Raw genomic sequence first — 24,933 nt, 5'->3', positions numbered from 1 at the left:
CGTAGTCACAGTGCAACGTCTTTTCCGTCAAAATTTTAGAGTTGGACGTCGAGGTGCAGTGCCTGATCGAAATACTGTAATCCGATGGTTGCAGCGTTTAGTACTACTGGATCTGCGATGAAAAAGAAACCACCTGGTCTTCCCCGTTCAGTTCTTACTGCGGAAAATGTAGACCGAGTGAGAACGGCAGTTCTTGCTAGTGCGAAACGATCGCCTAGACGACAGGCTGTAGTGCTGGATATGTCACGTCGTTCGCTTCAACGCATTTTACATGATGATCTTAAGTTTCACCCGTACAAGATAATGATCGTCCAACAGCTTAGTGAAGGGGTTTTGTTCAGCGCAGAGAGTTTTGTCGCGAAATGGACGAAATTTTTACGGCAGATGCAGATGCTACAGTCTTCATGAATGTTGCAACACGATTTCATGTAGACGGTTACGTCAATGTTCAAAATTGTCGATGTTCGGCGCCAGAGAACCCACGTGAATCTTCTCCACAGTTTAAAAGTAACAGTGTGGTGTTGCATTTCATAGATGGCGATTGTTGGACCATTTTTTTTTTAAGAGGAAGGAACTGCAGTTACTGTGACATCAGCGCACTACGTTAAAATGGTTAACAAACTTTCTTCGTCCAGAACTTTTAAGCATCAGGTGAACATGAGAGAAATTTGGTTTCATCTGGACGGTGCCACAGCTCACACAGCGAGAGTATCCATGGAAGTGGTTCGACAGATGTTCCCAGGACATGTTATTTCGAGACATGGTGATGTTCAATGGCCCCCTCGCTCACCCGATTTGTCGATATGCGACTGCCTTTTGGGGGGATATTTAAAAATCAAAAGTCTACATGAACAAGCCTCGCACAATTGATGACCTGAAGAATTACATTCGTCTGGAAATTGACGCCGTGCCGAATGAAATGTTGGAGAGAGCCACGTGTAACTTTCGGGAGAGGATCCAAATTTGTATCCAGCAAGAAGGACGTCGTTTCCAAGACATTATTTTTTTGAACCTAATTAAAGTATGTGTATTTCAAAACTGCATTAACAAATCTATTACTTAATGCTTGTTGTTATTATTTTTATCAAACTGTGTCCCAGTCAGCCGGCTCGGGGTGGCCGAGAGGTTCTAGGCGCTAGATTCTGGAACCGCGTGACCGCTACGGTCGCAGGTTCTAATCCTGCCTCGGGCATGGATGTGTGTGATGTCCTTAGGTTAGTTAGGTTTACGTAGTTCTAAGTTCTAGGGGACTGATGACCTCAGCTGTTAAGTCCCATTTTTTTGTGTCCCAGTCATTCAGCAGTGAAAAACATACGTTTTCTCTGCTTCACCCTGTAGTTGCATAATCTAATGCAAATGGGGTGTATGCGGACACGAGGCATCACATATACTAGAAAAACTAACATCTGTAACTACAGGTACATTTACATTTATACTACGCGAGCCACCTTACGGTTTTGAGGCGGAGGGTGCTTTGTCTACCAGTTTCCCTTTCCCCTACGCCCGGTCCAGTCGCGAGAAGAATGATTGCCGATAAGTCTTCGTGTGGGCTCGAATCTCTCTCATGTTATCTTCATGACGTTTTCACGAAATATACGTAGGAGGAAGTAGCATATTCGTTGACTCTTCCAGGAATGTACACCCTTAGAACTTTAACAGTAGACCACAACACTCTTGCTGATTCTGCCTCTGGAGTTGGCTCAGCATCTCCGCGCGCTTTCGCGCTGACTCAATGAACCTGTAACGAAAACTGCTGCTCTTCCTTGGTATTCTATGTTTCCCGTATCAGTCCTCTTTGGTGCAGATCACATACTGACGAGCCATATCTAAGTATTGGTCGAACGAGTGTTTTGTAAGCTACTTCCTTGGTTGATGGATTACGTTTCCTGAGGATTCTTCCAATGGATCACAGTCTGGCATCTGCGTTGCTCGTGATTAATTTTATGTGGTAGTTCTACTTCACATCGCTACGTACGTATACTCCTAAATATTTTATGAAAGTAACTCTTCCCAGTGATTTTTCTATAATTTTGCATTCATAGAATGAAAGGTCTATATCTCTGTGTATTCTCAATGTCTTACATTTCCTTTATGTTGAGGGTAAAAAAAATGGTTCTGAGCGCTATGGGACTTTATCTATGGTCATCAGTCCTGTTGAGGGTCAACTTCCACTCACTGCGCCTAACGTCATCCCCCTGCATGTCTTCCTGCATTTTGCTACAATTTTCTAGTGTCGCGACTTCTCTGTATACAACAGCATAGTCCGCGAAAAGCGTCATGCAACTTTAGATGTTACCTACTGGGTACAATATATCTATTGTGAAAAGAAATGGTCCTGTAACACTCCCCTAAGACACCCAAGAAGCTACTTTTACGCCTGAAGACATCTCTCCGTTCAGAATGAGCTGCTGTTTTCTGTATGCTAGAAACGCTTCAGTTCAGTAACACAGTTGATCTGATATACCTTACGCTCTTAGTTTGTTCATTAGGCGGCAGTGCGGAACTGTGTCGAATGCCTTTTCGGAAGTCAAGGAACATACACTACTGGCCATTAAAATTGCTACACCAAGAAGAAATGCAGGTGATAAACGGGTATTCATTGGACAAATATATTATACTAGAACTGCCATGTGAAACCATTTCCACGCAATTTGGGTGCATAGATCCAGTACCCAGGACAACCGCCTCTGGCCGTAATAACGGCCTTGATACGCCTGGGCATTGAGTCAAACAGAGCATGGATGGCGTGTACAGTTACATCTGCCCATGCAGCTTCAACACGATACCACAGTTCATCAAGAGTAGTGACTGGCGTATTGTGACGAGCCAGTTACTCGGTCTCCATTGACCAGAAATTTTCAATTGGTGAGGGATCTGGAGAATGTGCTGGCCAGGGCAGCAGTCAATCATTTTCTGTATCCAGAAAGGCCCGTACAGGACCTGCAACATGCGGTCGTGCATTATCCTGCTGAAATGTAGGGTTTCCCATGGATCGAATGAAGGGTAGAGCCACGGGTTGTAACACATCTGAAATGTAACGTCCACTGTTCAAAGTGCCGTCAATACCAACAAGAGGTGACCGAGACGTGTAACCAGTGGCACCCCATACCATCACGCCGGGTGATACGCCAGTATGGCGATGACGAATACTCGCTTCCAATGTGCATCTTTCACCGCGATGTCGCCAAACACGGATGCGATTATCATGATGCTGTAAACAGAACCTAGATTCATCCGAAAAAATGACGTTTTGCCATTCGTGCACCCAGGTTGGTCGTTGAGTACACCATCACAGTTGCTCCTGTCTGTGATGTAGCGTCAAGAGTAACCGCAGCCATGGTCTCCGAGCTGATAGTCCACGCTGCTGCAAACGTCGTCTAACTGTTCGTGCAGATGGTTGTCGTCTTGCAAACGTCCCCATCTGTTGGCTCAGGGATCGAGACGTGGCTGCACGATCCGTTACAGCCATGCGGATAAGAAGCCTCTCATCTCGATTGCTAGTGATACGAGGCCGTTGGGATCCAGCACGGCGTTCCGTTTTACCCTACTGAACCCACCGATTCCTTATTCTGCTAACAGTTATTGGATCTCGACCAACGCGAGCAGCAATGTCGCGATACGATAAACTGCAATCGCGATAGGCTACAATCCGCCCTTTATCAAAATCGGAAACGTGATGGTACGCATTTCTCCTCCTTACACGAGGCATCACAACAACGTTTCACCAGGCAACGCCGGTCAACTGCTGTTTGTGTATGAGAAATCGGTTGGAAACTTTCTTCATGTCAGCACGTTGTAGGTGTCGCCACCGGCGCCAACCTTGTGTGAATGCTCTGAAAAGCTAATCATTTGCATATCACAGCATCTTCTTCCTGTCGGTTAAATTTCGCGTCTGTAGCACGTCATCTTCGTGGTGTAGCAATTTTAATGGCCAGTAGTGCAACATCTACCTGTGCGCCTGCATCTACTGCTCTGTGTCCCGTGGACGGAGAGAAAGACATCCGTTTCAGACGATGTTGAATACTACAGAGGAGATTTTCGACCTCTAGAAATGTCTTAAAATGAGAGCTTAAGACATGTCCCAAATTTTTCAACACACCAACGTCAGAGATATAGGCCTATAGTTTGTGCATCTGATTGACGACACTTCTTGAAAACGGAAATGGTTTTTCCACTCATCAGGAACGTTTTCCTTCTCAAAAGACCTACGGTACACTGTTGCTAGAAGAGGGGCAAGTTCCTTCGCAAACTCTGCTTAGAATCGAATCGGTATCCTGTCAGGTTCAATGGCCTTTCCACTGTAAAGCAATTGCAGCTGTTTTCCTATTCCTTGCTCACTTATTTCAATATTTACCATTTTGTTGTTCGTGCTACTACTTGCAGGAGGAACTGAAGTGTGAGCTTCCTCTGTGAAACAGTTTTGTGAAAAGACGTTAAGTATTTCGCGACTTTCTGTGTCATTCTCTGTTTCAAAGCCATTACGCAAACAGAGAGTCTGTAGAGATGCCATTGGCCCTTTTACTCATTTAATATAAGAACGGAACTTCTTAGGATTTTCTGTTAAGTTAGTAGCTAGAGTTTTACTTTAGAATTCGTTGAACGTTTCACGCATAGCCCTCCTTACTCTAATTTTGGTCTCGTTTAATTTTTGTTTTTCTGTGATGCTTTGGCTACTTTGAAATTTGCAGTGAAGCTCTCTTTGCTTTCGGTTGTCGAATCAGGGTAGTCTTTTCCATCCCACACAATTTTACTCGTGTCATACTTGTTTAAAGCGTAGTGCACGATGCTCTTGAATTTTGTCCACTGATACTCAACATTGTCAGTGCTGGACATGAAATTTCCGTGATGACTTGTCAGGTAATCAGTCTCTTGTCATTGTTGCTAAATAGACAGCTCTTCTTACATTTCTTTGCACACCCGTTTTTGGAATGGGGGACTGATGTTGTTTAGCTGTTTAGTCCCCCTTAAACTTCCCAACAACCACCACCACCACTTAACAGACGTGTTCAGCGATGCTGTAACGGCCCTATGATCGCTGATTCCCAGTTCTATGCAGAGTCGAAAAGTTCTGTTCCGTTTGTAACCAGCAGGTCTAAGATATTATTTTCACTAGTCGGTTCTCTGATTAACTGCCCAAGCTATTTTTTGGTAAGTAACTTAGAACTATTTCACATGGTTCTCTGTCAGTGCTACCCATCCTAAACATGGACTACAGGCCAACGTTTGCATGTAATATTGTTCGATGTGCCACACGCTATACAACTTTCCATCTTCTGGCAATATTGGAGCCAACAAACAATCTAAACTGTTTACTTTTCTCAATCTGTCATAGATAGTGGTTTTTGTTTCCTTTTTCGAATTAGTTTGTCTTATTGCTCCCTTCTGGGACTACAACGAAGCTGAAAAATGTGGTAATGCGTGTGGTAATAGGCACTTCTAGCTTCTTCCAAAGAACTCGAAGAGCAATATTAAATTTTATTGATTGTCAGTAGGGATTTATACGAATGAGATGACAGGCATGCTGTTTGGTGCAAATGACCTAAGCCTATTACACACTCCCTTCTTCTTACTATGTTCACTAGAAGAAACGATTTTAAAATGTCTCACATCCGACTTACATCGTCATTGCAATATTCGATGTTACTCTAGACGCACTAAAAAAAAAAAAAAAAAGAATAAGACAATGTAAATGCTCCTCTAAGTGGCAACATTGAGCAACCGGAGAAAGAGCAGTGTATTATAACTGCGTGTCTAATAGAAAAAAAAACCTCAAGGTTTCTCATCCCTTCTACTACAGTAGTTATCTTCTGGAACGTCGCAAAATGTTGATTGCCGTGTCATAGAAACGGAATTCCGCTTGGCTAGTGCCATCTCTTTCTGACAGCACAGGTTCGAAAATGCAGCGTATCCCGATAGTACGATAACGCCGGGATGAAATTAAATTACTGGGAGTGGAACGAGTAGCAGTAGGATTTTGTGTTTAGGGTGTGGTCTGGTTGGTCCACTTAAATTGCTGTGAGCGTTGGTACCCAGCAGTAACATTCAATGAGGTAGATAAAATCTCTCTCTGACCACATTTACGTGAGGGTGGTAGCGCCCCACAAAACTACCACTGGATTAGGATATGGCAGTCTAGCGTGAATCGCTGCCTGAATTGCTGCAGAGCGAATAGCGTTGGTATTCCACCGGACAAACGTCGTAGTTACGTTTGTTAAAAGATATTGTTTGAAGTAAGTATATTCGGCCTACTGAGTGGCAGCTTAGCCTGACTTGAAGATTCTAGACTATGTAAGGTGTACCATAATTTATACTGAAAACTGACGCGGGTTAATGTATATGCTAATAGAAGCAAAAGCGTTCCATTAAACGTTTGCGTGATAATTACCAATGTGGAATTACATTCCGCCACCGATTTCAGTACGAGATATTGTCCTAGTTACTACAAATGTATTTTAAATGAAACATTTTTGACGAAGTCCTCATCTAATTGAGCTTAAATATAACCCATGGCCAATGGCTGAAACACCAGCACACTAGTCTGCTGATGTAAGACGACATCTATCGCACCAGTATGGACGAAGACGGACAGGTCGGCCAGGACTTCCAAGATCAGCTGATCTCAATCCTGTGGACGTTTTTGGTCTGGGACCGTCTAAAAAATTAAAATCGAGCCGAGATTTACCAGATGATCAGTGGCTGTTCTAAAGAATTCAGTACTCACTGCAGAAACGAATGCAAATGGTTCAAATGGCTCTAAGCGCTATAGGACTTAACATCTGAGGTCATCAGTCCCCTAGACTTAGAAACTACTTAAACCTAACTAACTTAAAGACATCACACATATCCATGCCTGAGGCAGGATTCGAACCGGCCACCATAGCAGCAGCGCGGTTCCGGACTGAAGCCCCTAGAACCGCTCGGCCACAGCTTCCGGTAAACGAATTCATGTGACATTTGGAACACCTCCATGAAAACGTACATGTCTATAGTCATTAGCAACATCTAACGTGGTAAAGGAATACTGCATTGCCCAGTCATATCACCTGTCAAAAGCCTGAATAGCCACCGACTGCAGCGCTGGCTGTTGGAAGAATTGCACGCAGAGTGTCAGTGAGGTTCACAGCCCAATCGATGTGGTCCCACAGAGTCTCGTTTGGGCTTACCCCTGGAAGTCTCTTTGCCGGGGGAGTGCGGCAAATTCATCCTGGTGCACTGGGAAACACGCACAGACACTGCGAGCTGTGTGACACGTTGCATTGTCCTGCTGGTAGATGCTACCATTCCGGGGAAAACAGTAGATGCATACTTGTGTTGCTCCATTGTAACTTCCAGAATGACGACATCCCCCAGGGAATGCTGAGCCGAGCGCGGCTCGCGTTCATGCCGTTTATTGTTTGTCATCTTCTCTTTACGGTACTGCCGCCTCGTCTTCTTATTCGATTTACTGGTGTCATTAAGTTGTTGGTTTGCTTGTCCGTGGGTGGCAGCAGCAGCGCTTATCGATAGGTGCACTGTCTTACTATCTCTGGAGCGACCGCTGGTATTTCCGGGTCGTCGTCTGTCGCGAGTTTAGTCGTGGCGCAGCTCCAGTGATGTCCGGACAGCCAGTACTCGCCGAGCGCTTGCGACACACATGCACTGTCCGACGGAGGGAGAGTGGAGTGGGAAACACCGTTGGTTAGTCGTTCGGTCGGTCGTCTCATCGGGCGACGTGTATATGGTCTTCCGACCGCTTCTGGGCCCCTTCAATTGGTCATCTGAGGTGCAGTGAGCTACGGACAGCTGAGACTCACCCGACTGTTGCCAACACACGTAAGCTGAGTGGGGACGACCTTGGTTTGTCGGTCAGTCGGTCGTCTCATAGGACGACGTGTATTTGGTCGCCGACCGCTTATGGAAACTTGTGTGTGTCGACTCGTCATTTCTCCTTGTTGTTCCACAGTAATTGGTTTTCGGATTGTCGAGTTCTGGGTGCATGTGTTTACGTGGAACTGTGTGTAGCTTCTGTGATTTCCACTGAACAGATCAATGCTGTCTGCATACTGGAGTAGCTAGTCGGTCGGTTGCGACAAAGAATAGCGTGTGTATGTTTCCTAGCTGTGGTGTCACCGCCAGACACCACACTTGCTAGGTGGTAGCTTAAATCGGCCGCGGTCCATTAGTACATGTCGGACCCGCGTGTCGCCACTGTCAGTACTTGCAGACCTAGCGCCACCACATGGCAGGTCTAGAAAGACGGACTAGCACTCGCCCCAGTTGTACGGACGACATTGCTAGCGACTAGACGTACGAAGCCTTCCTCTCATTTGCCGAGAGACAGTTAGAATAGCCTTCAGCTAAGTCCATAGCTACGACCTAGCAAGGCGCAGTTAACCATATCTGGAGAGAGTCTTACTTGTATTCACCATAAACGATGTATACCAAAAGGATGGATTAAAGTTAAGTATTCCCAAAGCAACGTACTTTTCTTATTAGCATTCATTGAGCATCCTGTTTCAGACTTCACGATATTCTGGGTGAGCTTATAGCGTGCCTATTCGGCCCCTTCAAAATAACACTGTGTCGGCACTTCTGTCGACACATAACACTAGCTTTGTTGATGCTATCCGGCACGGAGTGTAGTTCAAATGTCCTGTCTTTTTTCATATTTGTCAGTGGTTATTGTGCCCTGGCTGTATTTAGACGCCCATGTTTGAAGACGTGGTGCTGCTGGAATCTTCGCCCTCGCTGACATGTTCGGTTGTTGTGCCGTTGGTCGGCTGAAGGGAATTGATTAGGTTGTTGGTCGGGCCTTCCGCCGTCCCTGGGTCGGGTTGCCGTTGCCTCATCTAAACTTAAGTTACAGTTACTTCCACATGCGTACCCTTGAAGCACTTATGAGCACCACTGTTCTGTTGTTTTGGATTGTGATTTTCTTTTAGTCTCAAGTCCTGTGCGACGCCTTCAACCGTGTATTAGTTAGTTTTAATGTTCAGTATGCGACCATCAGCCGAACGTCTACGTGAAATATTTTAACATAAGGCCTTCAGCTGTCGTAAATTAAAATTTGAAAAATCCGTTGTTTAAACCTTGAGAATTTCCTTGTGTCTGAAATTTTGTTGTCCAGGCCTTAAGCCTTGAGTGGTTCTATGTTCAGTATATGCACTTCAGCGTAACTCTATGTGACATATTTTAAGATGTGGCCTTGAGCAGAGTATTTATGTAAAATTTTGGTAACTAAGACCTTCAGCCGCGTGTATTCCTTAAGATGATTTTAATAACCTGTATTCGAGCCTTCAGCCACGTTGTTTCCGAACGATTCTAAGCGCATGTCTGATTAAGTATTTTTATCAAATAAAGTTTGTGTATTTCTGCAACTAACAGTAACTGACCTTGGCCCCTTTCCACACCTATAACCCTGACCTCCTCTGCCCAGCGAAACCAAGGTTTCAACGGGCATGAAAATATTCTCCAAATCATAACGCTCATTCCTATGGCCTAGCCTCCCGACGACTGTTGCAGGGTGTTTGGTCTCAGTTTGATGGGGAATGAAACGTAACTCATCTCATAAGTCAACCTGTCGCCTCTCAGTGGGCGTTCAGTTGCGATATTGACGTGCAAATTCCAGGCTTCATCGCCGATGAACAGCAGTCAGCGTGGTTGCACGCACCAGGCATCTGTTGCACAGGTCCAAACGCAGCAACGTCCTGTGAACGGTTATTGAGGATAGACTGTTGGTAGCCCTATGGTTCATCTTGACGGTCTATAGCTCAACAGTAGCAGTTCTGGTCGCCCGAACAAAGCTTCGCAGCCGTCTTCCACCCCGTCAACTAAGGGCAATGGTGCACAGCAGTTGCCTTGCCGCTAGTTTTGCATAGCGCCAATTTGGCATGCATGGTATCCTTTAACTACGGAGGCACGCGAACGGCTTACAAACTGAGCCGTTTCCGAAATGCTCGCAGCCTTGGCCGTAAGGCATGTCACTTCGTTTCCGCATTACGACAACGACTGCACCGTTTACCGCGTCCCCCTGACACACTTTGTATACTTTGTGCTGCTAGGGCTACCACCAGCCGTCTGTTAGTTGTCTAGTACACAGACCGCGAAAATAGTTGGTGGTCACATTAATTTGAGTGTCTTTATCTTTATCGTTAAGGTAGTCCTTGGGTGAAATTTGAGGACAATTCGATGGGGACTAAATCGAAAACGTTTGCATTCCAAATTTGTATGTGCTGACTAGGACAATATTACACAGTAAGGAAAGTGGCGGCTCTTATCCTGACGTTGCCGGCCGCGGTGGCCGAGCGGTTCTAGGCGCTTCAGTCTGGAACCGCGCGACTGCTACGGTCGCAGGTTCGAATCCTGCCTCGGGCATGGATGTGTGTGATGTCCTTAGGTTAGTTAGGTTTAAGTAGTTCTAAGTTCTAGGGGACTGATGACCACAGATGTTAAGTCCCATAGTGCTCAGAGCCATTTGAACCATTTTTAAACCTGACGTTTCCAATTATCTCGCAACGGTGCGTATTCATGGAACGTTTTGCTTCTATTATCGCATATTTTTAGCTATGTTTCACTGGCAATTATGATGTACCCCACGTATAGGATGTTGTAGGACCAAGATCTACCTTGTTATGGATATTTGGGTTTGGTTTGCGTATCAAATGCTTCTTTCTTTCGTGCAACCTGCTACTTGAAAAAATAATTTAACTCACATTCAAGGGTACCGTCAGGAGTGCCCCAGGGAAGTGTGACATTAGCGATGTCGTTCTCTGTATATATAAATCATTTGGCGGACAGGGTGGGCAGCCGCCTGCGGTTGTTTGCTGATGATGCTATGGTGTACTGTAAGGTGTCGAAGTTGAGTGACTTTAGGAAGCTACAAGACGACTTCGACGAAATTTCCAGTTCGTGTGATGAACGGCAGCTAGCTCTAAATGTGGAAAAATGTAAGTAATGCGGATGAGTAGGAAGAATAAACCTGTGATGATGTTCGGATACGGTATTACTAGAGTCCAGCTTGACACAGTCAAGTCGTGTAAATATCTGGGCTTAACGTTGCAAAGCGACATGAGGTGGAACAATCAGATGAAAACTGTGGTAGGGAAGGCAAAAAAAAAAAATGGTTCAAGTGGCTCTGAGCACTATGGGACTTAACATCAATGGTCATCAGTCCCCTAGAACTGAGAACTACTTAAACCTAACTAACCTAAGGACATCACACAACACCCAATCATCAGGAGGCAGAGAAAATCCCTGACCCCGCCGGGAATCGAACGCGGGAACCAGGGCAGGGAAGGCAAATGGTCAATTTCGTTTTATTCGGGGGAATTTTAGGAAAGAGTGGTTCGCCTGTAAATTAGACCTGATATTGGACGTTGGTGTAACCTATTCTTAATTACTGTTTGGGATCTGTACCGGGTCAGATTGAAGGAAGACATCGAAGCAGTTCAGAGGATGACTGCTAGATTTGTTACCGGTAGGTTCGGACAAAACTTAAGTGTTACAGGGATGCTTCGGGCACTCAAATGGGAATCCCTGGAGGGAAGGCGGTGTTCTTTCCGAGAAACACTACTGAGAGAATTTAGAAAACCGGCGTTTGAAACCGAATGCCGAACGATTCTGCTCCCGCCAACATACATCACGCATGAGGACGACGAAAATAAGATACGAGGAATTAGGGCTCATAATGAGGCGTACAGACAGTCGTTTTTCCCCCGCTCTATTTGAGAATGGAACAGGAGGGGAAATGACAAGAGATGGTACAGGGTACCCTCCGCCAAGCACCTTTACTCGTTTTCATTTCTGTTCCACCTGCTAACAGAGCGAGGAAAAATGACTGTCTATATCCCTCCGCATAAGCTACAAACATTAGTTTTAATATCCTTCGCGTGTTCTATTTGGTTCTGATACTTTCTTATTAGTTTGACAGACGTATATTCTGTAATATTCAATGTTATTTAAAAATAAGCGCGCTCTTTCTCAGAGGAATGAATTTGTTCGATTGGTTTAATCTCTAAGACAACTTGCAGTAAGATATTTTGCAAGTTTTTCATTTAAGTTTTGCATTTTATGTGCTGGCAAGATTCTACTATTGAATAGGAATAGTGATCAAGTGAGAATGAACTTACTAGTTTAAGAAATAATTTTTATCTTATGAGAAGAACTATTGTAACTTTGTATGAGACTAATTGTAATGCAGATTTTATAGGGCACTGTCCTTAGCGACTGGACATGGTACTTTCCTTTTTGCTTTATAACATGTTCGTGGATATTGAAGGTTTTATGTATGTATACTACAGACAGAACAGTAAGACTAGCAAGTGAACAGAGTAGGAAATCTGCGTGTTAATAAGGCTAACGTAGGAAATTCACTCCCGTCTATTAAGCAACGTGATACGCAAGCCAGATACAGCCGACAACTGCCGGTGGAATGTGCTGCGATAGCGTGTACCACGTTGAGGCATACGTACCGTATGCAAAAGCCGCCACGTTTCTGAGCGTTCAGCAGCACGTTGAACTTGGCTCCATGAAAGTTGACGTTGAAAAGCACGGTCAGTGTGCTGACAGCTTTGCACCTACCCATTTTGACGCAATAATATCGTAATTCGTTGGTTGTGGGAACAGGCTCATCGAGAATAAACCGTCGATCAATGGTAACATGTTGCCTGGTCTACGAATCACGTTTCTTGTTACAGCAATTCGATAGTCGTGACGAGGCACGCCGTAATCTAGACGAACGGCTGCTCTAAACATTCACCGCACTACGACCAGTATTTTGCTATGGGGGACGCACACGTGGTCTTCCATGGGATCCATGGTACTAATTTAACGGTTTGGAAGTGCGTGAACCACATTGCGGACCATCTGCATCCATTCATGCTTGATGTCTTCCCCTACGGTGGTGGCGTTTTACAGCAGAGTAATTATCAGTGTCAGAGGGCCAAAACTGTGCCACAGTGGTCTGAGGAGCGTGAAGGCAAACTCACGTTGCTTTCTTGGCCATCGAGTTCGCCTGATCCGAACCCCACGGAACACAATTGGGTCGTTATCGGACTTAAGCTCCGCGTCCACGAACCAACAGTCCGTAATTTACGGGAATTGCACAACCTGTAGAATGAAGTTTTCAGTCTTGACCCGTCCCCACAGCTTTAATTCTGCCAGTACCTCGTCTCCTACCTTTCAAACTTCGCAGAAGCTCTTCCACACATCTACAAGTTTGGAAGGTAGGAGACGAGGTACTGTCAGAATTAAAGCTGTGGGGAAAAGTCGTGAGTCGTGCTTGGGTAGCTCAGTCAGTTACCGGCACGGTATCTCACCGTGTTCAGTCGGAGGGTTAGCATCCCCTGCAATAAAAAAAAACTGAGTTAATGGATCATCGATGAACTTGATCGGGTGTCATGGGACGCCCGCCCTGAAGAAATGCTACGAAAAAAAAAAAAAGTCGGTACTGCACTTGACTGCGAAAGGCAAAGGTCCTGAGTTCAAGTCCTTGTCTGGCACACGTTTTTAATCTGCAAGGAAGTTTCATATCTGCGCAATCTGTGCTTAGACGTTTGGTGTCACATACATAGCGAGACTTGAAGGACTTGACGAATCTATGCCGGGCAAAATCACTGCTGTTTTGCGATGCAAATGTGGACTAACATGTTATTAAGAAGGTGGTCGTAATGTTTTGTGTTATCAGAATATACGAGAAAAACTTTTCCGATCATCACATCGTGCGATGTACCGTTGCTGTTTCGCTCTCTGTGGGACTTATTATTTACACAACAAAGAAAAAAGGTAAGCATTTTGCGAGTTACTGAAAACACCAAGAACTGGGCGTGCTATTCTCCCACATAAGTATTACAAGACACAGAAAACTCTAGATTTGTAGAGCTTGCAGAATACTAGAGAAAATACGTCTTGTTGAACAGTACTGTCACTTGTATACGAACTTCTGAAACACTGCCGACAGTTATGCAATAATAGACCACGTTAGCGAGCGGAAGTTGTCCGCCCTGTCACTCTTCCCTTCTGGCTTACTCAGGTCTGCAAGTAAACTCAAATTTCCTTTTACACTACTGGCCATTAAAATTGCTACACCACGAAGATAACGTGCTACAGACGCGAAATTTAACCGACAGGAAGAAGATACAGTGATATGCAAATGATTAGCTTTTCAGAGCATTGACACAAGGTTGGCGCCGGTGGCGACACCTACGTGTTGACATGAGGAAAGTTTCCAACCGATTGCTCATACACAAACAGCAGTTGACTGGGGTTGCCTGGTGAAACGTTGTTGTGATGCCTCGTGTAAGGAGGAGAAATGCGTACCATCACGTTTCCGACTTTGATAAAGGTCGGATTGTAGCCTATCGCGATTGCGGTTTATCGTATCGCGACATTGCTGCTCGCGTTGGTCGAGATCCAATAACTGTTAGCAGAATATGGAATCGGTGGGTTCAGGAGGGTAATACGGAACGCCGTGCTGGATACCAATGGCCTCGTATCACTAGCAGTCGAGATGACAGGCATCTTATCCCCATGGCTGTAACGGATCGCGCAGCCACGTCTCGATCCCTGAGTCAACAGATGGGGACGTTTGCAAGACAACAACCATCTGCACGAACAGTTCGACGACGTTGGCAGCAGCATGGACTATCAGCTCGGAGACGGTGACTATGGCTACCCTTGGCGCTGCGTCACAGACAGGAGCGCCTGCGATGGTGTACTCAAAGACGAACCTGGGTGCACGAATGGCAAAACGTCACTTTTTCGGATGAATCCAGGTTCTGTTTACAGCGTCATGGTGGTCTCATCCGTGTTTGGCGACATCAGCGGTGAACGCACATTGGAAGCGTGTAATCGTCATCTCCATTCTGACGTACCACCCGGTGTGATGGTATGGGGTGCCACTCGTTACACATCTCGGTCACTTCTTGTTCGCATTGGCGGCACTTTGAACGGTGGGCGTTACATTTCAGATGTGTTACGACCCGTGGCTCTACCCTTCATTCGATCCCTGCGAAACCATACATTTCAGCAGGGCAATGCACGACCGCATGTTGCAGGTCCTGTACGGGCCTTTCTGTATACAGAAAAGTTCTACTGCTTCCCTGGCCAGTACATTCTCCAGATCTCTCACCAACTGAAAACGTCTGGTCAATGGTGGCCGAGCAACTGGCTTGTCGCAATACGCCAGTCACTACTCTTGATGAACTGTGGTATCGTGTTGAAGCTGCATGGGCAGCTGTACCTCTACACGCCATCCAAGCTCTGTTTGACTCTATGCCCAGGCGTATCAAGGCTGCTATGAATTGACTACAGATGACCGGGGCCCCGGGGACAGTGGTGAGATACCAACCTGCGCCCGCCATACGGCCCGACAACTATGAGCGGTGCACTGGGCTGCCAACACACTTCACAGCAGGACTCCGTTGGTTGTCATACGCGACACCCTTGCAGTACAATGGTACGTCGACGATATTCTACACCCCATTTTGTGGCCCTTCATGGAAAGAAATTCTGGGATTGTATTTCAGTAGAATAATGTCGGGCCGCACATTTAAGGTAGGAGGAGGTGCAGAAGAGTGTGCCTGAGAGAAGCCACTAGAAATCTGAATGGATGGTGGGGCAGCGCCCTCTGTTGTGTGACTGGAAAGAGAAGTCTTGTGCCAATGTAAGGCAATGGTGTTCCGCCAAAACTCGTGGAACATAAAAGCAAGCGATAGTATGCCTCTCGCCTCATACGGTTCATTATCACGAAATGAGTCAAGGGTTTCCGAAGAAACGGGTCTTTCATACGGCGACACTGGTCATTACGGTACTACTGGTCAGACCTGGGTCATGCTGAATAACTGGCCTTCCCAGATAAGCCTTCGATCGAAATTACCACTATCTCGTCAGCATGGTATTACTGAAACGTACAGTCACTTTCGCACTACGCTGAGGCTAAAAAACACTACCACGATTGGTGATCTATGTGTGTCGATGTTTCTGTGCCCTCCATTTTGTGTGGGGCTGTTGACAAGAATGGTCAGTGTCCTACTGTCATTCTCATGAAACCACAAATGGGAAAGAGTGTAAAAGAATAGAAGAATAGCGATGCTGGCGCTCTGAGTAGCCTAATGCAATTCGAGAAGAGGCAGCTGACCCCTCCAACGTTTCATGTTATCCCGCGCTACTGGTCGGGGACCAGCAGCAAACAGAGTGGGGACTTACCGCCCCATACGTAGGCTGCCTTCAACGCAGCAACAGTAATGGCTACGTTTTGGATGGCACCGTGATCGGGAGGAATGGACTGCTGATGAACTGTGTTCAGTGATGAATCACGGTTCTGTATTACACCAGATAACTATCGTTGGCGAGAATGGCGACGACCTTGGGAGAGGTCCCATTCTTAGAATGATGTGGGTCACTCTTCTCTTCACGTCCGTCCCGGATGGTTACGCGTAAGTATATTCCTTGTAGCCAACAATGTAATCGAACGATAGTGGATGTCATCGTGTATTTATAGGCAATGTGTTAAATTCATTTACGTTGATTGTCAGGTGCCGATCTCTGCACCAATCGCCAATCGTGCACAAATCCTCCTGCATTTCGATACAGTCTTCTGGTGGAAAGCCGTACAAAGCCTACAACAGTATTCGCTACATCAGCTTGTAAACAGTGACGGCCTCGTAACACTCCCCTGGAATACTCCGGAAATTACCAGCTTTATATGACAGAATATCCTAAGTAATCACATTTAATTCAATAATTTCATGGAAGAAGGGTTACATCAGCCACGATCCGGAACTAGTTCGTAGATTATTCTAAAGAGGCGTAACGTTCGATGAGTATGTTTCTGTGCACCGTAGCGAGGTAGTATGGATGCTTACTGGAGTATTTTACTGGACTGTGACCCGTCAGTCATCCGTTACAATCACCTATTTGCTTAAAAATTTTAGTTGTCAACCTTCACGAGCGCAAAACCTACAGAAGAAGAGTGTAAAAATATACATGCTGATTCAGCTAAGACGTTAGTATCAGGTACTTCTTGAAACGTTTAAGATATTTACGACAATGATGGAAGCTGAAAAGACGAATTGTAGTCCGTACCACGACCACTACTTGCAACTGGCTTTCCTCGCTTACTAGGCAGGTATGGTAGCCATTATACCACCACATCAGTGCAGGTAACGAAGCAGCGCGGTCTTCCGCGTTCCAATACCATCCCTAACAAAACCTTCAATTCACGTCTTCCACTTATTTCCTGGCTGTGGCACAAATTTTAATCATTTCCTCAGCTTCGATCTTTATCGTAGATAAAGTTCAGACTCATATGTCTCAAGAAAAATTTAATCATATCGAATCTACAGTTTGAGATATTGTAATTTTGTTTTCAGTCATACAGATTGTGAAAATGTCCTCTCTGAATAACGTATAGTTTCGTTTCAGAGAAATATTATTTACAGATATATCTGTATAAACTTAGCTTTTTCAAATGAAATTGTGGTTATTTCAGCTTCTACTATAGTAGTTCTGAAAGAGGCGGTTACAAAGGGTTTCACTCTTCACAATTCGATTAGCAGCTTCTGAGAAATTATAATATTTAGAAACAAGAGAACCTCTTGCAGAGAAACCAAATGAAACTCTAAAGTAAGTTTACAATTGGTCAGTATGCAATAAAATGACGTTGAACATAAATCAAATGTCATGAATTTCAATTGGAATAGGGGGAAGTGCACTTTTAAATTAAGTGTATATGGTACCTCTACAGACAGCTTAACAAACACGAAATTTCTAAGAATGACTACTGATTCTCAAATGAATTGATGTGAACACGCAAAGATATTCGCAAACAAAATGCCTTCAGCCTGTTATCAGTGTGTAACATTCAGCGTCTCTTAGTCACAAGACATTCACTCAATCCCTAGCGACAGATTTCTTTGCTGGGGAACTAAAGGAAAAAAGTATGAATACAATTTTCAAAGTAAAAAATGGCCTATAAAAATAAATAACCAAAAATAGCATCGAGCCCAATTTAAAGTTCTGTTCAGAACGCAGGGATTTTGACTACACCATGTGTGTGTATTGAACCGGGGACCTAGAAACGACGGACAGGCTTCGTCCCGACGTAGTCCTCAGTGGTTCACCATCCCACAACAGGCCACAGTAGCCCACCCACCTCACCGCCGCCCCACACCGAACCCAGGGTTATTGTGCGGTTCGGCCCGCAGAGGATACTAGTAGCGAAAATACTACAGTTCATTTGAAAATGCGAAATTGGTGTAGATATCTTTGTAATTATTAGAGGTACTAAAATAGTCTGTATGTAATTCTGTGAGAAGATTTTTCATACTTAATTTGGATGAAAACGGAATTATGATGTCTTAAACTGTTCAGGAAATATCTGAGGTGAACAGCTTAGCTGAATCATACTGTACATTGCACCTGACAGCTTGCTCCTCGTTAAGCATACCTAATACATTGTCGGCCATTTCCTGGAACATAGTAAATGACTGACTCGTAATAGGCCTCACATATAACTTAGCTTTACGTATCTAATACATTGTCGGCCATTTCCTGGAACATAGTAAATGGACTGAATCGTAATAGGCCTCACATATGACTTAGCTTTACTGGGAAATACTTGAATCCTAACTGGTACTGGTACTGGTATTTCGAGCAACAGCGAGATGATGAGCGTCCGCCACTGCAGTTTGTTGAGCAACTCTGTAACGCTCTCGCGCCAACTAAACGATCTCGTGACGAAATACGCTGCTCTTCATTGGATCGTCTCCATCTCTTCCATCAATTATACCTGGTAAGAGTCCCATGTTAATGCAAAGTACTAAAGAATCGGTCGAACAGGAGCCTTGTAATCTGCTTACTGTGTGGATGAGTTACATTTCCTTATGAATATTCCTGTGAATCTCATTCTGGCAACTGCTTTTCCTACTGGTTTCTTTATGGGATCATTCCATCTAAGGTCGCTCCGAATAGATACTCCTAGATATTTTGCGCAAGACACTGTTTTCAGTAATTTGTCATCAATAGTGTAGTTGTAAATTGGTGCATTTTTCCCCATGTCTGCCCAATATGCTGCATTTATTTACTTTCAGGGCCAGGTGTCAGAGCCCGCACAACTAATCAATCCTATGTAGGTCATTCTACAAACTGATACTATCTTCTGGCTTACTACCTTGTTGCAGATAACGGCATCATCTGCGAACAATCTTAAACAGCTTCTGACACTCATCAGTAAATCATTTATATACATTGTTAACAGTAACGACCCTGACACACTTCCTTGGGGTACTCCGGAAATTTAGAACAACGTGTCGAGTTTTGTCTGCAAGGAAGTCTTGCATCCAGTCTGAAATATGGTCCCGTAGTCGCTAAGCTCTTATATCTTTTTAACTAAATGGCAGTGCGGAACGGTGTTAAATGCCTTCCTGAAGTGATGAAACACATCAGTAGCCTGAATGCCATCGTCCACAGCGCTATGGATCTCGTGGAGAAAAAGAGCGAGCCGAGTTTCGAAAGAACACTGTTTGCGGAATCCATGTAATTCTCTGCCATGCAACGCCATAAAATAAGGTACAGAAAGGCATGTAGTCAGCATACCGTTCTCCCGGCCGTTTTCCCGACATTCCAGACCTTAGAGCCCCTATTTATGAATCAAATAGGCCCTCAATTAGCATCACGAGGCTAAGTGCACCCCGTAACAGTCCTCCCAGCAAGCATAAATCCTTGACAGTACCAAGAATCGAACCCAGGCCGTCAACATGGCAGCTCCATAAGCTGACCACTAACTGCGGAGCGGACTTAATAATGGTCTGGGGTTTCTTTAAGGTTTTTGGTGACAGCTGGTCGGTAGACGGATGAGGGATTTGGCCGCATGATTACATTGCTCCTGCTCCATACCCCTCAAGATCGAATACAGCCAACGTCATACACTACTAACGTGTTAGGAAAGTGTATCATGAGAGTATATTTTGGAAGTAACACAGTGCCGTAGTCAGTTACCTATTCGGTGGATAATTCTAAAGATTCTTTTATCGAAATGATGCGAAACGAGTCAGTTTACAGGATATGTGTACATGATTGATGTTAAAATCAATGAAAACATTATTAAATTACTACTTCTCATGCACCTGGACTTAAAAACAAGTCCTTTTTTTTATTTTTGGCTCATATTGAACTCTTTTCTGAACCAGGTACAGCTTTAATAATGTGCATTAAAGGTCATTTTTCAGTATTATGTAGATATGGACATCTCTGTTCTTCTCAAATTGTGATGGATTAATCATGACGAAGTTCATTAGCCAATGTATGTATTGGGACAGCACAGTTATGATGTTTAGCTTCTTGAAGAGTTATCTAAATTTCGCCAGTGGGTGACCAACACATATATATATTGCTCACTTTTGTCCAATGAATACTTTCTAAGAGGTGAGTTACCACAGAAAATTATTCCCCCAGACATTATTGAGTGGAAAAGTGCTAAATACGTCAGAAGGTTGATACTTTCTATTCAGTATTAGTAATTATATGAAGAGCAAAAGTATCTGAACTTATTGGTTTGACAAGCTCAGTAATAAGCTACTTCCAGTTCAAATTTCATCAGTATTTACATTCAGAACTTTCGTTTTTGTAAAAGTGCCGATTCTGTTTGTTGAATGTTAAATGAGAAGTCGTTCATGCATATAAGGAAAAGTAGTGGACCCTAAATTGAACCCTATGGGACTCCATTTGCAATATTTCAGCAGTGTGTAAAATTTTATACCATTCTTATATTGTGTGAATTATTCAGCGCGACCTTTACATTCTGTAATTTAAATATGATTCAAACCAGCTAAGCGTAAAGCCATGCATTCCAAAAACATGAATTTTCTTAGAGAGTAACATGATCTTCACAATCAGGTGCCTTGCAACGATTACAAAAATGTCAAATGTCGATATATTATTATTTAAGGCTAGTATTATTTGATGTATCAATACATAAACAGCATTCTCAGTCGACCAACCCTTCTGGAATCAAAACCGTGATATGCTAAGGAAACTGATTGCACTTAAGTGTGAGGCTACTCTTAAATACACTATTTTTTCGAACATTTTGGAGAAACTGGACGAAACTGGTTAAAGCCTGTTTCATCACCTTCCTTCAAATGTGTGTGAGTTCCTAAGGGGCCAAACTGCTGAGGTCATGGGTCCCTAGACTTACACACTACTTCAAGTAACTTAAACTAACTTATGCTAAGAACAACACACACACCCATGCCCGAGGGAGGACTCGAACCTCCGGCTGGAGGGTATACATTCCTTATCAAGAGGTTCAACAACTGCATATTTAAACCTGTCTGGACGAATTCTCTGTGCCAGTGAGGCACTGAATAGATCGCTAAGGACTTTACTTTTTAAACTGGAAAATTTTTTCGAAATTCTGTTTGAAATTCCGTGAGCATCACATGAACCTTTGCTTTTCAGAAATTTTTCTAGATCTGTTAGTTTCAGTGCAGGATTTTGGTGCTACTTGTAGCTGCTCAAAGTACAGTGGGATATTATTCTTAGTATATTCTCTTGCTTCTTCAGCTGAACCATTTAATCCTATTTTTACTGCTACATTTAGACAGTGATTGTTAAAGGTTCTCGCATCTTGTGAATTATTGTCCACAACGTTGTCATTTAGTGCAACAGATAGAATTGTCCATGCTTATACTCATCAGTGTAAATTACAACGTAGTCGCAATGGTCGGATAAAATTCCATAAAATATCGATTTAAAAATGTAGTGTGCCGTGTAATTCTTTTTGGTAGTTGACAGGAGGTGGTAACGAACACTTTGTCCCGCAGGCATCCCCAACTTCTGGCTGCGGGCGCTGAGGAACTCGCTGACGGTGGGCCCGCTGATCACGGAGCGCGACGCCGAGGTGCTGCGCCACCTGGTCGACATCCGCGTCGTCATGGACGACCGCGAGCAGCCCGGCTTCCGGCTGGAGTTTCACTTCGCGCCCAACGACTACATCGCGGACTCGGTGCTCACCAAGGAGTTCGACGTGAGCTTCGACCCGGAGCCGGAGGACCCGCTGTGCGGCGGCGGCATGCGCATCGTCTCCATGCGAGGCAGCGGCGTCACCTGGAAGTCGCCGGAGGCCGACGTGACTCGGCACCCACGCTCGGGCAGGACCTGCGACTCCTGCTTCCACTTCTTCGCCCGGTAAGCTTGCACCAGCCCTCTCTTCTTCAGCTCATGCCAGGCCACAAGAATACACTGAGGTGACAAAAGTCATACGACATATACAGATGTCGGAAGCCTTTTCACGTGAATAACCCGAGTACAAATGACAGCTCCGCCAATGCACTGCCCTTTCATACCTTGTGCAAGCGATTTTACCGCCATCTGTATATGTGCATGTTGCTATCCAAAGCTAGATTATGGGAGCTTTGTCTACTCTTCTGCCCGGCCGTCCATCTTACGCCCTCTAAACTCTATCCACCATCGGGGGTTACATCTGGCGACTGGAGCATTCTACACCAGCCATGTTGAGAATCTGTATGCCGAAGCTGCCGATTTACCGCTAAACTACCGGCGCCATAAGTTGCTTTGTCGGTACGCCTGCCGACTGATGTCAATGCCCGCCCACCCGTCATATTTCTTCTTCTTTGACGACTCTCTCAAACGCCAATACAGGCTGTATGTCTCTGCCCTGTTACCTCCTGGAGTTCGCTTTCGTCGTCTGCTCCAGCAACTTCATTTTACCCTCCCTACGACTTTTCGAGTGGGTGAGAAAAGCCCGACGCCACCTTGGCACCAGGCTCAGGTTGGCGTTCACCTTGAACTCAGCGCCCGCCGGAGTGGCCGTGCGGTTCTAGGCGCTGCAGTCTGGAACCGAGCGACCGCTACGGTCGCAGGTTCGAATCCTGCCTCGTGCATGGAAGTGTGTGATGTCCTTAGGTTAGTTAGGTTTAACTACTACTAAGTTCTAGGTGACTGATGACCTCAGAAGTTAAGTCGCATAGTGCTCAGAGCCATTCGAACCATTTTTTTTTTTTTAACTCAGCTCGCTCCCAAAGAAGAGGACCGCGGATTCGATATACCGCTCGAGGTTTGTCGAACTTCGTTCGAGGCTCGCTAATGACGTCTTTATTTACACAGATGGCTCCAAGACTACTGCTGGCGTCGGATGTGTCTTTGTCGTTGGGGATGATACCTTTCAATGGCGGCTCCTTGACCAGTGTTCAAGCTTTACAGCTGAGCTTTTTGCTCTCTATCAGGCTGTTCAGTATATCTTCCGCCATCGTCATTCTCCCTATGCCATCTGCTCTGATTCTTGGAGCGCCATTCAGAGTCTCTGTGACCCATATTCGGACCATCCTCTCGTGCAACGAATTCAACGGTCCCTTCAGTCGCTAGCTGATACCGGCGCTCGCGTCCTTTTTTTGTGGATTCCTGGCCACGTTGGTGTGCCTGGGAACGAATCTGCTCATGCTGCAGCCAAGGCTGCTGTCTTTCTGCCTGGGACACCCTCCTTTTGTATCCCATCAACTGATGTTAGTAGGGTTCTTTGTCGGCGAGTTTCATCATTGTGGCATGAGGCTTGGTCCTCTCTTCATGAAAATACGCTTAGAGCCATCAAATCGATCCCGACGGCTCGGACGACCTCCTCACGCCCTTCCCGGTGAGAGGAGGTCATTTGGCCAGGTTGCGGATTGGGCATTGCCAATTTAGCCACCGCTACCTCTTGTCCGGTGACCACGCCCCGCAGTTCCCCTGTGGACATCCATTGACGGTGCGCCTGTTTTATTGTCCTGTCCCCGTTTTAGTCACTCTCGTGTTGTCCTGTGTCTGCCGTCTGCACCAGCGAACTCGCTCAGCTGCCAGGCTTCCAGCTTCCTCCCGGTTTATCGCCAAGCACACATTTAAAACCAAGTTTTTTTTCTTTACACGCTATCAGTTTTCCAGCAAGACTCCACCCATGGAATGGAAGGAGTTGTCTGGATGAAATTATTTTTGGTTCGATTTGAGATTGCATTATTATGAGTCGGGCGTTCTATTATATTGGATAAATGGTCAAATTTTTTTCGTTGACGCAAAGTGAACCTTTTCCGAGCCACTACCAGCTTAAAAACTGAGTATTAAAGGTCATTCTTTCTTCTAGTGTTGTAAATATGGGTTTCGTTATTCTTCTCGAATTGTGTGGAAAGTTTTTTCATTCATAATTATCAAGTTATTCTATCAGGGAGCGACTGATAGTTAACTTGATGTTCTGTGCCACATTTATATGGTTTCTTTATTTTTCTTCTTTTTTGCGGTTGAATGTTAAAAGAATAATCAAACTCAACACAACGAATATGATTTAACAAAGGGTGTTTGCAACTAAAAATAGTGCCAAATTATATCACCATAAAGTCAAGAATAACGTATGCAATGCTGTCGAGCATCCACAGTTAGCGCTTTCCATTTATATTTGTGACGAATATCTACAGCGGTTATATCCAGGAGGATTCCGAGAGTATGTTAAAAACTTTCAGAGATCATGAAGAAGGGTTAATTTATCAGTTTGAGATAAGGAACCCTGGTCTGGAAAAGACGAAGCCGATACTTATAAGCGAAAATCATTCTGATACCTCTGATAATGGAATGCATACACCGGATTGTAGGGTAGGCGACATTCAGAGATGGTAGTACGAAAAAAAAGTCCAGTAAACATGGGCGAAAGCTATGAGCAGTTGTTCAGTGGAAGAAGTGTATTTCCCAGTGTCCAACATGAATGAGTGCTCATAGCTATTGAGGTATGCATTTTAGAGCCCATATTCCCTACACGTCGTCATGGAATCATCCTTTATGCTGGCTGGTTATAATTAACGTGAAGGTCCAAACTTCATACATATGGTAATGCGTTAATGCGGAACTGATTTACGTTGAAAAAAATTATTTCCTATCTTGGCCACCAGGTGCAAATCTGGCGCTGCACAGTGTTTTTAT

The 24,933-nt window shown here is 44.7% G+C and overlaps 1 protein-coding gene across 1 annotated transcript in view; it reads left to right on the top strand.

The window, feature by feature from the left end:
* Positions 1 to 24,933, top strand: part of LOC126188617 (nucleosome assembly protein 1-like 4) — a 76,231-nt gene that overhangs the window by 9,355 nt on the left and 41,943 nt on the right. The window contains exon 2 of the mRNA XM_049930218.1: positions 21,801 to 22,164. Within this exon, the coding sequence (XP_049786175.1) occupies positions 21,801 to 22,164 (364 nt within the window). The remainder of the gene's footprint in view (positions 1 to 21,800; positions 22,165 to 24,933) is intronic.

This window comes from Schistocerca cancellata, chromosome 5 (genome assembly GCF_023864275.1).
Source record: "Schistocerca cancellata isolate TAMUIC-IGC-003103 chromosome 5, iqSchCanc2.1, whole genome shotgun sequence".
Taxonomy (NCBI): Eukaryota; Metazoa; Arthropoda; class Insecta; order Orthoptera; family Acrididae; genus Schistocerca; species Schistocerca cancellata.
This window is presented reverse-complemented; position numbering and strand designations above follow the sequence as displayed.